This window comes from Anopheles darlingi, chromosome X (genome assembly GCF_943734745.1).
Source record: "Anopheles darlingi chromosome X, idAnoDarlMG_H_01, whole genome shotgun sequence".
Taxonomy (NCBI): domain Eukaryota; kingdom Metazoa; phylum Arthropoda; class Insecta; order Diptera; family Culicidae; genus Anopheles; species Anopheles darlingi.
In genome coordinates, this window is record NC_064873.1 from 7693539 (window position 1) to 7708870 (window position 15332).

The following is a 15332-nucleotide window of genomic DNA, read 5'->3' on the forward strand; positions in this document are numbered from 1 at the left end:
CCAGCGGGACGCTAGCCTTGGTACGCTCGGGCCACCCGTGCTGGAGCAGTGCCCACCGGGTACCATCTTCTCGTGGCTTACGACCCGCTGCGTACCGTCCGCCGAGTACGTGTGTCCGGTCGGTGCGCTTACCCTCGGTCGCGGTCACGGTCTCGGGCTCGGTCTGGAGTCGCCCAGGGTCGAAGGAAGCGAGCCGCTGCTCGAATCGCGACAACCGGAGGAAGAGGCGGCTCCGGAAGTGCCAGAACCCGATAGTACCAGCCGTTGCGTCCGGTCCGGTCGGTTCGCGAACGAGGCTGATGCCACCTGCCGGACGTACTACATCTGCACGCGTGATCGGACCGGTGCCTGGGCACTGGTGCTGATCCGCTGCCCGGCCGGTACCGTCTTCTCCCGTGCCAGAGCTCGCTGCGTCGGTAGTGAAGCGTTCGCCGTCGCCGCCGCAGATGGTGATGAGGATGCAGGAGCAGAAGAGGACCGGGCTGAGCTGGATGCAGGATCGGGAAGGGATCCTGCCACGGTTGGAGGCTGTGTGGCCGCTGGGCCGCTGATCGACACTCAATCATCCGAACCGTCGACGGTCGACGGTGGTTCGGGCGATCTTGGCCAGCCACCGTGGCTTACCTGGTCGGCCACCGAGCCGCTGACCGCGGACGCATCGACACTGGATGGGGGCGATCTGGTGCTGGCGACGAGTCCCCTGCGTCCTTACACGCCCCCCGAGTACCCGTGTACCGCCACCGGTCGCTTCGCCGACATCAACTCGGTCGACTGTCGCTCGTACTTCCTGTGCAAGCTGCAGCAGCCACCCACCCATCCTCCACCGCATCCAGCTGATGGTGACGATGGATCCCAGCAGCAGCAGCAGCAGCACCACCACCATCACCACCACCACAGCAAGCAACAGCAGCAGATCCTCGTGTCAGTTCATATGACCTGCCCGGACGGGATGCTATTCTCGCGCAACACCAACAAATGCGTCATCTCGAACCGCCATGTCTGCTAGAGACCCGCCCCGGGGGGGGCCCCATCAACATACCTCTTCCACTGTACATGTGTGTGTGTGTGTGTGATTCTATGCGCAACAGTGCATTTTTTAGGTTATGTGTGAGTGTGTGTGTGCGAGTGTGTGTGTTTGAGTGTTTATTGTGTTAGATCCCAAATATATTTACTATCATCCGCACCCTAATCCGTCTTGTCGCGTCTTTTGTCGCTCGTCGTCCTTTTTGTTTTTGTTTTGTTTTTGTTTCGCTGTCTGCTGTGGCCAAATCTTTCTCGGTCGCCATTGTTCTCGCTGATTGCTCACACTGATGTGGCATGCGGTCCATGCTCACGTCCCTCATTGTCAGACACTAAAAACTGCGTCTACACGACCACGGATGTTCTCGACGAGAACTTCTCAATTAAACGTCATCCCATACAAATCCGGCGAGAAGTTATCGCGATAACTGAAATGCACCAATGCACAAACTGTGACATTGTGTTGTGTTTTGAACGTGCGTGAAAGTATTCGCGATAACTTTGTGTGTCGTCCTGGGCGCTGTTTAAGACCTCCTGCACACTGTTTGCAGGCGAAATCGTATGGCAAGGACGAGAAGCGGCAGGAAGTGTAGCATGCGAAGGGCGCGTGCGCGATAGCTGGTGATCGGCTGATCGGCTCAGTTCAGTGGCGGAATTTATTTTGCACGCAGCATCCATCCCCCCCCCTCCCCCCCCGCACAGGATGGCGTGGAGTGCGAGGAAAGCGGTTGCCCGATACCTTCTTTCTATCTAAATATTTATGGAGAAACTTTATTAGAATCAGTGCTGCGGTGCGTTTCGGGTGAAGATGGAAGGGGTGTGTGTGTGTATGTGTGTGTGTGTGTGTGTATGCCCGTTCGCTCGCGGGCAATCAAGCAGCGCGGACCCGGGAGAGGGACCAGAGATCGGTAAAGGAGCTCAGCCAAGCACGACGGGTACGACGGAATGGTGAAAGCGCACGGAAGCGCTAGTTAGGCTCGAGCGGCGGCGGCGGCAGCCACCAGCCACCAGCCACCAGCCACCAGCCACCAGCCAGTAAACAGGAGAAGGAGGAAGAAGGATGAAAAGATGATGATGAGGAGGGGTAAATTAAGGGTGCACAGCCCCCGAAGAGATCGAAGGCGCCCGGCACCTTGGCCACGACGCGCCGACGAGCCTTGGCCAAAAAGCATCGCTACCTCCGGGACCTGTGTGTGTGTGTGTGAGTGTGTGTGTATGTGTGGTGAGAGGCATGGAGTCGGTGCACTAGACGCAGGGAAGAGGTGTAGAGGATGGCGCTAACACTCCGCAACCAATATTGGTGCCGGTAATACACACACACACGCGCGCAAGCACACAGACACACATTGGTTGGTCGATTTATCAATCCGGAGGAATCGGAATTTTGAACAGTGCGATGGCACCCAATCCAGCGGCCACTGGCGACCGGAACCGAGGAAGGAAAAATAAGAAAGAAAGAAAGAAAGAAAAACAGAAACGGAAGAAGAAGAAGAAGAAAAAGAAGAGAAGAAGAAGAAGAAGAAGAGGAAGAGGAAAGCCGTGCGAGTTCACCGTAGAAAACCCATAACTGTAACTGCAAACAGATCGGCGCGTTGCGCCTCCCCCCCTCCTGTATGTGTGTTCCACCCCACACCCCCAGTACGCCCGGGGGTGGTTGCTGCTGCCGCTGCTGCATTATTAGCCGAACCGTCGTGCGTGTTGCGGTCCAGCGTGCGATTAACTGAATTGGACTGGAGTGATTCGTTGGAGCGGAGTGTAAGCGCATAAAAATAGGGAAAGATGGAGTCAGTTGAGAGGGAGGAGAGAGCGAGAGAGGGGAGGGGGCGAGGAGGGAGAGAGGGGAAAAGGAGAGGGAATGGAAGGATTTATTAGGTCAATGGTAATTTCGGTACAATTGCTGGTGCCGTGCGATGATTGCGTTGCGCGCGCTGCTGATCATCTTCATTTAACGATCGTGCGCGATGCGCAAACATGCGGCCCCTGGTCGGTTGGCGGGATAAGCAAACCTAGCAAACCGGAGGAACGGCGCAAGTGAAGGTGAAGGGCATAGGGGGGCGCGCGTAGGTGTATAGCACCACCGCCCGGGGCCGCCCGGAAGAAGACGTCAGCAGCCGATGGCAGAGGAAAAGTAACAAAAAAAAAACCACCGACGCATCGCTGCAAAGGAAGAGCCAATGCTGCTTGGTTCCAGCAGATTTGAAACGTTCAAACCCTTCTCCTCCTTCCACGTGCTTCCAATTCACCTTTTTTCGCCTACTCTGCTCTCGATTGTGTTCCGGTAACACTGCGATCTGATTCATCGATATTTGGCTTTTCTTTATTTATTTTATTTCCATGATGATGATGATGATGATGATGCTGTTGATGATGGTAGTGCTAATGGCGTGCAGGCGCTGCATCCATACTCAAAAAGAAAGTACACGAAGCCTTAGTATCAGCACATGCTGGAATAGGATGCTGTGTGTCACGCACGCACACACCGAGTCCAATGCACTCCAACGCGCTTTCATGTCGTGAAGGAACGCCAACCGGCCAGCTTAACGGTATGCTTGCAAATCGGCAGCGTGGTGGAGCACTCGTTTTTACGTTACGTTTCAAATTTAAACTCCGGCAAAGCATAACGCAAACGCGAACGCTTCTCACCGATTCTCGTTATGTGCATGGCGCGTGAGTACGGATGTCACCATGAGCCCGTGCGGCGCGCTTTGACAGCTGCTGGTACCGTCTCCACCACGGCCGTCGTCACTGCTGCTGCCCCTGCTTGAACCGACCGACCGGTGCGTGCTGTTATTCAATCGAAATTTGACGTCTCGGAAACGGCAACAACCTAGCCTACCTCGTTTAGCGAACCGCGATTCTCCGACACTCTTTACCACCGTGAATCTGCTTTGCCTGCTGGCAGCAGGTAAAGCCGAAAGAGAAGCACACAGACCATGGCATCGTTTGGCAGCCTTTCGTCACTGTTCCGATCGACGTTACAGAATCCGTGGTGAGTGTCGCGAACCACGCCGAGCCGGGGAAGGGCTTGTGTACATCTTCGCGCGATATTGATATGGTCTCATCCTCTTCATTCGCTAATGTTGTACCCCGTTTGTCAACCGTAGGTGGATCGTGAATCCGGCTCGCTCGAAGAACTATCTGAACCGACCACGGCTGCGGAACCCAGTGTGGTTTGTGAAAAAGACACGCACGGTAGGTGTTTCCATTCGTTCGTTTGTGTGATCCGATTCACTCTCGCTCTGTTTTATCCTTTCTAATAACTTTTACTTTCCGTTCCGTTCCGTTCTCCCGCACAGCTACACGATGAACAGTTTACCCAGGAAAATAGCGCGTTCTTGGGTGAGGTGCGCAGAGAAACGGTGCAAGCGGCGGCCGATCGAAACCAGGCGAACCTGTTGCAGCTGCGAACTGGCGGCGAGGAGGCTGGCCCGGTTGCTGAGTGGGCGCCCGGTCTGAAGCGGACCGGTGTGATCGCAAAGAAGATCGGCCAGTACCCGCTGTGGACGCGCAACGGCACCAAAATCCGCACGACGCTACTGCAGATTGTGGAGAACGAGGTGGTCAAGTATATTCCGCCCGAGGAGTACCGGCCAGCGCAGGAGCCGCGTCAGCGACGCAACTGGCGCAGACCGTATGGGTGCTTGCTGGTCGGGGCGGAGAATGGTGATCCATCACTGTTCACGAAGGAGTACGCTGGCCTGTTCCAGCACACGGGGGTCCTGCCCAAACAACACCTGTGCCGGTTTCTGGTGTCACCCGAGGCGCAGCTTCCGCCCGGTACCGCACTCACCGTCGATCATTTCCGGGTCGGTGACTATGTGGACGTGCGTGGCAAGACGGTAGACCGTGGCTTTCAGGGCGTGGTGAAGCGACACGGCTTCAAAGGCATGCCGAAGACGCACGGTGTCACGAAAACACACCGACGCCCGGGCAACATTGGGGCCGGTGGACAGAAGGCCCGGGTCTGGCCGGGCACCAAGATGCCCGGTCACATGGGCAATCGGTGGCGGGTGTTGCGCGGATTGCAGGTCCTGCGAATCAACCGTCAGTACAATGTGATGTGGGTGCGGAGCAGCAACATTGCCGGTAGCACCAATGGGCTTGTGTACGTGTACGATACGGTGCTGCCGCTGCGCAAGCACGGCGCCAAACGAGGCCCATCCGGTCAACCACCGTTCCCGACCGCACTTAGCCCACCAGCGCCCACGGAGGAGGCAGAAGTGTGGCACGACCAGTTGCACGACTTTCGGAGGCTCTCCATTTCTTTCGGGTCCGGCGATTAGCTTCACTGTGTAAACGCGCTAAACTCGATTAGGCATTTCCTTTATTTTTCTTTCGATCTTAACTGTACCTATAGTCTGCCTTTGTGCTATTTCCTTAAGTGTCCCAGCGAGTGCTGGTAGTTTAGCAGACAATTCAACTCGTTAGCTGGCCTACAATAAAGTGTTCGGCGGAAAGAAGATGCAAACCCTTTTGATACTTTACGAGTCTTACACTTTGGATGGTAATGCAAGGTAATGGTTTTTCTATTCAAAGTACTTATTGCTTGCAATACTTTTTGTCCATCTTTCAGGCGAGTTTCGTGCACGAAAGGCGTAACAACCACGGCGATAGGATATGATTTCTAGTTAGGTGTTTTAAACGCAGTTTTTGTCTCTTCAGGGGAGCTAAACTTATTTTATTTTATTTTTAATCATTCTATTTTTAACATTAGCAACATACAAGTTTTCCAAACTGTTCCGAATCCTATTGGTTTTCTTCGATCCCTAGGCGAAAGGGTTGTAAAACAATTATTGTCATACAGAGTCGCATAGAATTAAATGCAGAAAACTCATATGACTTTTAGCACCTTTAGCATTTCTGTCCCTGAGCTCAGTTGGCTAATGGCCCTGTTGCTGTAAGCGACATGTCTATCAATTCACGTGTTCCGATGCGAATTCTTCTACTTTTGTGGGTATTTACTTTGTTTGATCTGAACATTGACTATGTCAATCTGTGCCTGCATGTATAATCTAATATATGAATTATCGTTGGTTCATATGCAGTATTTTGTTATCGTTGCTAGTGACTTGATAACCCGTTTTCACGCAATATAATAATTAACAATAACTAATTTAATGAACAGAGCTTTTAATTCTTCAAAACATCTTAACTTAGCGCCCGGTAGAGTCCAGTTCAACGGATGATTTTTTACTCCAAAGCAGCATATAATGCACGTAACATAGTATTTGATTCGATGCTTCGGACGGAGCGATGCTCAATTTCGTGGTATCTGGTGGCAACTGGCTTTGTGGTTGTGGTTTGACCCCCCGATATCGTCGATCAAACCACCACGTAATCCTTCACCGCAATCTCGATTGGCTTTTGTTCGGGCGTCTCCTTTGCCGAAATTTCCTTGGAGCTGGGTTCGTCGAAGCTGTTCTGCGTCGGAGCGGCGACTTCGGAAACGGGTTTCATCATTGCACCGTTGGCGATCAGTGTGTCCCGCTGCTCAACGCCCAACTGCACGAGACAGACGAGGGCGGCGGCCTGTTCAGCGAACCGTTTGCTCTTCTCCCAGAACGTGCTGCTGTATCGCTTGCCGTCGAACTCGATGATCCCTTTGAACAGCTTGTCCTTCTGCTGCACCTCGTACTGTGCCAGTTCCAGATTGTTGCGGCGCGCGTATAGAAACAGCTTCGTCTTCGGCAGTTCGTTATCTGTGTTGTGAAAGAAAGTTAGGGGGGGGGGGGGGGGGGGATTTAGTTGAGAATCATGGCTCCAATACTCCTCATTCGTTATCTTACCTTGTGGGAAATTCGCGCGAATGAAGCATATGTTTTCCTCAATAACCGACTGCTCCTGGTTGCTGGTTTGACCTTCGAAACATTGTCTTTTGCCCCCGCCAAGGCTACCGTCGACGGACTGGTCTAGTGAAAGTGTGCGCGGGCGGCACGCCCGTCTTCCCTGGTTGCCAGCTTGATGGTAAACGAGCTGCGTCTCGCGGCAATAGTCCCCCAGCTCCCAAATGTCACTGTAATGCGTCCAAATTTGATGACAATTCGATAAAACTAGCGCTGCCTGGCCTAGCTGAAAGCATTAATCTTACCATATCTGCTGCATTGTCTGGCTATCAAGCAAACGGCGGCCGATCGGTGACTCCTGAAGGCTGCGCAGCATCATCTGCACACAGTATTTGGTGTTGGCGGGGGAATTGTCGTAGCGCACGGAGAGCGTTAGGTAGCGCCGGATCACATCATCGAGTGGTAGTGGACCATCGGGGCGGAACACGGACACGTTCCATTCGGCGGCCCGGGCGACCATCGCGCTGCCAGTACCGCATTGCCGAGCGAACTTGAGTATGTCACAGCGTCGCGTGATCGATTGGGAACCACCATTCGCAATGACCGGTATGTCCAGGGATTTGGCAACCCGCGCGATTGCAGCTGTAAGAGTATCGATTAGACCACCATAAATATCAAGAGATTAAACACCTGCATCCGACCCGACCAGTCACTACGTTACCTTCGTTCACTGGATCGCGTGGTCGCTCCGTTTTGGTGCGTCCGTGCACACCGATTGCGCTGATACCGGTCGACTGTAGCTCGCGGGCCAACTTGATGGTATCATCCACATCCGGCATCAGCCGTATCTTGCATGTCACCGGAATGGAAACCGTCTGGACCAGTGCCTCGAGTATGGACTTGGCGCGTGGTAAATCGTACAGTAGGGCCACTCCCATACCACCCTTGATAGAGAAGTCTTTCGGACAGCCCATGTTCACGTCGATGGCGGACACGTCCTCTTGTAGCTAGTGAATTGAAGAGAAGGGGGTACCAGAATGTCAAACGATAGCTCCAGGGAAGCAACCTGGCACACGTACCATTCGTCCTACGGCAGCAGCCCGCTCTGCAGCTGCCGTTCCAATCTGCAACACCACCTTTCCCCGTTCGGCCGGGCATGTCCGAAATACGACCGTACCATCGGTAGTATCGATGTAGTCGATCGTCCCTAGCACGTCTACCATTAGCGCAGCACCGAAAATAGAAAAGGGAGAAGGATTTAGCGAGTGATGGCCACGTCTGCAGACTCACTACACGTACCGTTGACCCGTCGTTCGGCACGCAGCAGCTTCCAGTCGATGATTTCCTCCGTGTATACCAGGTCGGCGCCGTACTCGAGGGCGAGCAGACGCATCGGCAAAGTACCAACCCGCACCATGGGTGCGAGGATCAGCTTATTTCGATAGTCGAGCTGCGTCTTAATTTTTCCCGCCATCCTGTATCACCACCAAAGCGAGGGGACCAAATCACTTGCTTTCCAGAGCTGCACTGCTAGCGATGTAAACAAATGGAACCGGAACGTGCGGCTGTCACAGTGTGAGTGTGCCTTGGTCACACTGAAAACGTCACGACCCACGGGCGAAGCTGTCAGTTTCTGTGCCTTCCGTTGATGGCTGTGTGCTGGTCACCCCAGAGACACACGAAAAGCACGTTAGAAAATTAAATTTGAATTTGTAATCGTTTCCTTTATCGTTAATCGTTAATTATTGTATTTAGCTATGCGATGTAAGCACGCATATGGTTCTGTAAAAATCAAATTTCTTTCTTTTTCATCAAAAACGCGCTCCTCTGCCCTGTTTAGTAAAAATACACCCAATTAATTAACACACTTCCAATTGCTATACCTCTTTTATATTATAAATGCTTTGCCCTGCCTTTATATACACAAAAAATGCCTTCCTCACATCTTGTCTTTCGTAGAGTTCTTGATCTCCCTTCTAGACTATATGCGTTGATGAGTTTTTCTCTCTTTTTCTAGTATAGTCATTGTCGATCGCTCAAAGAGAGAGAGAGCGCGAGAGAGTGTGTGGGAGAAGGGAATGATTGGATCTATCCGCATCAATCAATCTAAAAGCCTGCTCAGCGTTTTCTTCGTGTACTCGTACACCACGAAAAGCACAGCCGTTGCTGGGATGGTGCGGACGATCGTCGGCACTAGCCCGTTATAGAACGCCAGGGGACCCTCCTTGCGGAAGATGTCGATCGCAACGCTCGTCATGCTTGCCCGCATGCTGTACACCTGGATGCGGCTCTTGATGACATCGGCTGGAAAGATGACCGTCCAGAGCGCGACACCACCGACTGCACCTGCCACCATCGTTTTGAGTGGGCCGATTTCCTCCTTCGATTGGCCCGGTTTCGCCAACAGCTCACGTGTTCCCTCGTACCCGCCGAAAAAGAAGAAGTAACCCGGCATTTCGCGCGCAAACGTCGACGTCAGACCACGAAACATTCCGGCGATGCCCTCGGTGCGCAGTATCTGACTGACGAGGGCAAACGACGAGATGGTGGGCCGTCGGGTCGACGTTTCCGCGGAGGATGCCGACTGCGACTGGGCTTGCGATTGAGTTTCGCGCAACGCCTGCAGCTTACACTTGATCAATTCGGTAGGACAGAGTGTGAAGGAGGAGAAGAATGCTGCCAGAAAGCCGGCACTAGCGTTCTCCACCATCGATAGCTCCGTGATGGCTGGTTTACGAACCGCGTACCCAACCACCTGCTGGCATGCACCGTACGCGGCGAATAATACTGAGTTTTCGGCTACGTTGGCCACGACCGCTGGCAGGGTGCCTGCGTACAAGCCACGCACCACACCGTCCCGTCGGAACGTCTGCACGGTGCAGTCCACCATGCCACGGTACAGCCCCGGAAACGTTTGCATCTTCACCTTCACCGTGTCCATCGGCTGACTAACGTACACCAGTGCCACACCGCCTGCGAAGAAACGCAAACAAATCACGTGCATGATAATGAGTGATAATGAGTGTATCGGAAGCAAGTCCGCAAGGCAAAACATACCCAAACATCCTGCCACAAAGTCGATGACGCCCGTTTTCAAACTGCTGGAGTCCCCGGAGCCATGCATCGTCGGAACCACACTCGAATTCGGTGTCAGCTGATTCTACACGGTGTCGCACGCGCCGGCGAGGGATAACACGGCTAACGGAGAGTAGTATCCGCAGCAATGAGCTGCAATGAGCAATGCACTCTTTGCAGTTGCAACTGGCTTGCCACGTGCGCTTCAACAACCCGTCTAACCGGCTGGTGCTGTGTTGTGTTATTGTTGCTAACTCGTTACTACACCGCAGCACGCGTAATTCGTTGTCCCACGGCTTTGGTGGGTTGGTTGATTGTTTGTCACTCTCACTCGTGGCGCGCTACGCTCCACACTGATACGGGCGGTGGCTTACCCCGTCTCAAGTGTGCGCGATGGCTGCTGCTCGATGCCACAGCACTGATAACGGGGAAGCAGTTCCAGGCTGGCCTTCGCGTTTCGGCTTTCGCTTATCAGCTGCCACTGAAAGTAAGTATGTGTGAGTGTGCGAGAGACACGCTCGCGTGATGCTGCTGTTGTTGCCGCGCACCGTCGTATGTTGTCATTCCGCTGGCCACTTACCCTTTTTGATGACATCGGGCGTGTTTAACCGTGTACGCAACGGCGGTCGAGGACGGGACACCGTATACCGCGCACGCGGCTCAGGCAACAGCAACAAGTCGTTACGTCATTCCCGGAACCGCAAGGGGGCTGCCTACTAGCGACAGATCGCCGCTCGCGGCTCTCGCACAACGTTCTTGCGCTCCCAGTGATAAGCGGATCCTCGTAGACAACAGAAGGTATTCAGATATTTTCGTATATTTAATAATTTCTATTTTATAATACAGTTGATTTTTTGTCGCTTTTCAAAGGTCAGCTTAACGCACTCATGTTTCTTACATCTTTTGTTTGTTTTGTTTGTGTTTTTTCTTTTTTTATTTTATGTTTTGCACTTTTCTGTTCAAATATGATGACGAATACTGATGTGATCTGTAGCAGCTCTCGCCCTGCTGTAAACAAGGGCACTCGCATTTAAGCCCAATTCATTTCCCTGTACCACCACTCCTCATTCTCTCTCTCTCTTTCTCTCTTTCTTTCTCTCTGCCTCGGTATCGATACCTTTCTCTCTATATGCTGGATTAATACACACACTATGGGTAGTAGTGTGATTGCTGGCTTCCTTGATAATCTGGCTGGCGTGCCTGTTCCGGTGACCAGTAGTATCCTTATATGCCTCCATAGTGTATCTTCCAAGCACTGCATTCGCCGGCAGTAGGTATGAGATTTCCAGAGTGTTCCAAGTGAGTTTAAAACACACAGAAATGCTTTCGCATATACACACGTACACACTAACGCTTATCTATTCATAATGAGTATACGATTATTATGCGATCAGGACGAATGGGGTCAGATGTCTGTGGGAGGGGAAACAACATAACCTAAAAGAGGAGTAACATAAAGGAAGTACGTAGCGTCCTTCTTTCTATCAGAACGTGACACATACACACACACACACATATGCGCGCGCGCCCGCTCATACATGTACGCACAGCAAAGAAATTTGTAGCAAATATGGGTTAAGTGTGGCTGGACCAGAGGAGAGGGCATTGGCGATGATAAATGTGTGCGTGTGTTTTATTTTTGGGTTTGTTAGTCGTTTGGCACATAATAATGCTCCTTCACCGCATTAGAGCATGTACGGCGTGGTTGCGCAGCTGCAGTGGGAAGGCGCGGGTGTTCTTATCAAATAGTGTGTTTTTGTTGGGATTGAAGATTCCATACTGATGAGATGATTATGTGTCTGTCGGTGTGTATTGTACCGTGTTCGACACGCCTCGGAAATTCCCGAAGCCCGCGATGAATTCCCGCGTGTCCTGCGGCCCTGCCGACTCACAGAGCACAGCTGTCGAGTCGGTATTTTGTGTCTGGAAGCGACCTAAACCTAACCTAAGTTATAACCATGATGAACGATAACTATGCTTGCTGGGCAAATTCTTTGCGGTTCCATTTTTTTTTACAAAGTGTACGAAATGGGCTTCTAGTAATAATACTGGCTTGCAACGTAGTAGTAATAGTAGTAGTGGTAGTAGTAGCAGTAGTAGTAGTAGTAGTAGTGATACTAGTAGTAGTAGGCATTGCTACAGCGCATCACTTCAAAATAGCATTCGGCTCTACGATTGAAATGCCTGCCCGGGCTCTCAGTTACCCTACTGTAAAGTCATGTGTGCGATCTATGATATCTTTGAATGTCGATTTCTCGTCTTTGTTGGTGGGACAGTGTTACTCCTTCTCCATCTTTCTCCTCCTCCTCCCTCTCTCTCTCTCTCTCTCTCTCTCTCTCTCTCTCTCTCTCTCTTTCGCTCAATCTCTTGCTTTCTTTCACATTTTTGCTGCTAGCTATGGCACTGGCACTGACAGGAATGTCGTACCTTACGAACCTCTCGGGAACAGCTGCTTCAATAATGACCGGCCCGTCAGGCCCTCTTACTTTTTCACCGTCCATCCCGGTGCCATTTTGGTACAAGTAGACTTCGATGCGTGACTTTGTGCTGCTGCCGAAACCACGGAGCCTTGAGGCTTGCTCGTGTCTCGGGTGTGTCGCCGTCGTCGATGATGATGATGGTGATGAAATTTGAACCGCGCACCATCTTTCCATCTCATCCGGTAGATAGAAGATAGCAAAAGGCGCCATTGTGCTCGCGAGTGTTACAGATAACAGCGGGCGGGTGTTTACCTAAACTAGCCCGTCCCCATCGCGCTTAGTAGTAGGTTGGGAAGGGGTGATAAGCGGCAGCGGCGGCAGCCGCAGCCGCCGACGAGTGCTGGTTGATCGGTGGCGACGCCAGGTTTTGCTTCATCGAATGGTGATGATAGTTCGACGTGCCCACCTGATGGTGATGATGATGATGGCGGTGGTGATGATAGGCACCGAAGCCACGGGTCGGTGACACGACGTGGCGCGGTGGTGGTGGCGGTGGTGCTGCACCCTGACCACCAGCGTCCGACAGCAGCCGGTTGTTCTGCTCGAAGATGAGATGGGTGGTGGGGTCTCCGACCAGCAGCCGGTGGTTCGTAGCGGCCAGCTGCTCGCTCGCCAGCAACCGGTGATGGTCGGCCGTCCCTGGCTGTATCTGGGTGGAGATGAAGGACGCGTGACGCACCGTGTGATGTCCACCGTTGTTGACCGCATGGTGCGAACCGGTGTTCGAACTCAGATCTAACGACACCATGCGGATCATGTCCGAGTGGGGGTGGGCCGCGTAGGAAATGGCCGGTGAGGGCGGCGACTGTACGAGGTAGTTGGAGCTGCGGCTCAGATCGACCGACACGGCCTGGTCCGAATCCGCCTCCTGACTCTGCACATGCTCCTGCACCAGATGCTGCAGCTGGGACTGCTGCAATTGAAAAGAATCCTGTTGCTGATGCTGCTGCTGCTGCTGCTGCTGTTGCTGACTCGATTGCTGCTGTGACTGCTGTTGCGACTGTTGCTGGGATTGCTGTTGATGATGATGCTGTTGCTGCTGTACCTGTTGCTGATGCTGGTGCAACTGTTGCTGTTGCTGCTGTTGCTGTTGTTGTTGCTGCTGTTGTTGCTGCTGCTGGTGCTGCGATTGTGGTTGCTGTTGCTGCTGATCTCGCTCGCTAAGTATGTCGTAGATGTGGTGGTGGTAGCGGTTAAAGTTGAGATTCGAGGCCGGCTGCGTGGCGAGGCTGAAGTTGGCGTGATGATAGGCTGACGGTACCGAGGTACGTGACGACATGTCCAACCCCTGAAAGTCGGACGTATCGCTGAGCGAGTTGCTGCGAAAGTCTGGCAGGTCAACGCCACCATCGCTGTACTTGATGCGCATGTCGGTGTTGGTGGCCATGGCGGCTGCTACGCCTACGCGCCCACCATCCGCCTGCCCGTACTTCTGGTGCTGTATAAAGTCGGTTACGCTACCACCGCTACCGCCACCACCAACCGTACTGCCAGCAGTACAACCACCACCGCCACCACCACCACCGGTTGACGAGTGCTTCAGCTTATCCTGCGTCTGCACTGCGCTCACGGACAGGTTCTCGGCAATCACGATACTGTTGTCCTCGTCACTGGACAGATGATGATGCTGCAGGTGATGCGCGGCACCCTTCAGGTTCGACTCGAAGTTCTCGAGCGCTAGCGAGCTGATCGACTTGGCGTCGGCCCGATGCCGCGTCCCGCTATTATAGCTCGTCTCCGTCGGTCCGAAGTCGTACCGTGGCAGCGAGGGCGTCGAGGCTGGTGAGATGAGATCGTGCTCGGCGTAGATTTGGCGCGAGACGGACCGTACCGGTGAGTCAGTTGTGATGTGCTGGCGGTTGGTTGCGGCGTTCGCTGCTGCTGCTGCTGCCGCTGCCGCAGCCGCTGCCGTAGCATAGCTGTACTCGCCGGTGTCCTCCGGTGACAGGGCGCTCCGCACCGAGTCCACGCTGGAAGTGAGCTTGTGCGAGCTGCTTCCACCGCCACCACCAACCTGCGACTGCAGGTGCTGACCTTCGTAGCTCAGCATCTCGCTGTCCTCGTAGATGGTTAGCTTCTCGCGCGACTTTGGCCTCGCGGTGCTCGTGCTCGTCTCGCCCCGGATCGATAGGATGCCGGAGTCGTTGGGCGACTGCGTCGAGTACTGCGATACCGAGCTGATCTGCATCGAGAAGTGGTGCGACTTTAGCAGCTTCATCTCGTCCACCGCATCGTCCATGCTGGTCGCGTTGAACGAGCTTGCGGTGAGGTTGTTGTTATCCGTGTTAGTGTTGCCATCGCCCCCAGCCCCACCGTTACCGCCGGCACCATTGCTAGCACCACCACCACTACCGCCAGCATCGATGTGGTTGATGTGCAGCCCACCGTGATTGTTACTATTGCTGTTACCATTGTTGTTGTTGTTGGTGTTGGTGTTGGTGTTGGTGCTGCTGTTACCGTTACCGGTGCTCATCTCGGCCTCCGTGATAATGTTGCTGACCGAGTTGAGGGCCGCTTCCACCAGCATACTGGCGGAGGTCGGTATCGTGTTGATCGTGTTGCGGCCGACTGCTGAGTTGCTGCTGTTGTAGAACGAACCCAGCAGGGTCTGGTGATTGAAGTGACCCTGAAACGCGTGACCCTGGAACGGTGGCAGATCGGGCAGATTTAGCCCAGTAAAGTTGGAGGTGTACTGCTGTATCTGGGCATGCGGGTGATGATGATGCTGTTGCTGCTGTTGATGCTGCTGCTGCTGTTGCTGTTGATGCTGTTGCTGCTGTTGCTGTTGTTGCTGCTGATGCTGCTGGTGTTGCTGCTGGTGCTGGTGTTGCTGCTGGTGTTGCTGCTGGTGCTGCTGTTGCTGCTGGTGCTGCTGTTGCTGGTGCTGCTGGTGATGGTGGTTGTTGGAGTCAACCACGTCCAGGATGGTTGAGTTGTCGTCGTCCTCCTCCTCGTCGTCGGCCACGTTCGCCGG

At 53.5% G+C, this 15332-nt stretch overlaps 5 protein-coding genes across 6 annotated transcripts in view; 2 read left to right on the forward strand and 3 right to left on the reverse strand.

Moving 5' to 3' along the window:
* The first annotated feature begins 3796 nt into the window (after positions 1–3796).
* Positions 3797–5687, forward strand: LOC125954711 (39S ribosomal protein L3, mitochondrial). The gene is made up of 3 exons (XM_049685265.1): positions 3797–4009; positions 4125–4212; positions 4317–5687. Exons 1-3 carry the CDS (start codon positions 3954–3956, stop codon positions 5301–5303), a joined length of 1131 nt encoding a protein of 376 aa, XP_049541222.1. The 5' UTR covers positions 3797–3953; the 3' UTR covers positions 5304–5687.
* On the reverse strand, positions 5679–8320 carry LOC125954100 (tRNA-dihydrouridine(20) synthase [NAD(P)+]-like). The gene is made up of 6 exons (XM_049684153.1): positions 8103–8320; positions 7883–8019; positions 7525–7810; positions 7109–7445; positions 6807–7033; positions 5679–6719 (listed from the first exon to the last, which is right to left on the reverse strand). The coding sequence occupies exons 1-6, from the start codon at positions 8275–8277 to the stop codon at positions 6343–6345; spliced, it is 1539 nt and encodes a 512-aa protein (XP_049540110.1). The 5' UTR covers positions 8278–8320; the 3' UTR covers positions 5679–6342.
* A 363-nt stretch (positions 8321–8683) lies between these two features.
* LOC125954773 (mitochondrial ornithine transporter 1) lies at positions 8684–10541 on the reverse strand. 2 transcript variants are annotated; one of them, XM_049685482.1, is made up of 3 exons: positions 10459–10541; positions 9861–10359; positions 8684–9776 (listed from the first exon to the last, which is right to left on the reverse strand). In XM_049685482.1, the coding sequence occupies exons 2-3, from the start codon at positions 9925–9927 to the stop codon at positions 8905–8907; spliced, it is 939 nt and encodes a 312-aa protein (XP_049541439.1). In that variant the 5' UTR covers positions 9928–10359; positions 10459–10541; the 3' UTR covers positions 8684–8904. The 2 variants fall into 2 exon arrangements, with proteins under 2 accessions (XP_049541439.1, XP_049541354.1); XM_049685397.1 differs by lacking the exon at positions 10459–10541 and having other exon boundaries at positions 9861–10441.
* Positions 10383–15332, forward strand: part of LOC125953395 (uncharacterized) — a 34517-nt gene continuing 29567 nt past the window's right edge. Inside the window, exon 1 of the mRNA XM_049683151.1 lies at positions 10383–11177. The gene's annotated coding sequence lies outside the window, so the exon portion shown is untranslated. The remainder of the gene's footprint in view (positions 11178–15332) is intronic.
* The window catches only part of LOC125959033 (uncharacterized), a 9369-nt gene continuing 6672 nt past the window's right edge, over positions 12636–15332 (reverse strand). Inside the window, exons 9-11 of the mRNA XM_049691751.1 lie at positions 14764–15332; positions 13829–14652; positions 12636–13750 (exon numbers count right to left, since the gene is read on the reverse strand). The exon at positions 14764–15332 is cut by the window's right edge and continues 1385 nt beyond it. Coding sequence (XP_049547708.1) covers positions 12636–13750; positions 13829–14652; positions 14764–15332 — 2508 coding nt within the window. The remainder of the gene's footprint in view (positions 13751–13828; positions 14653–14763) is intronic.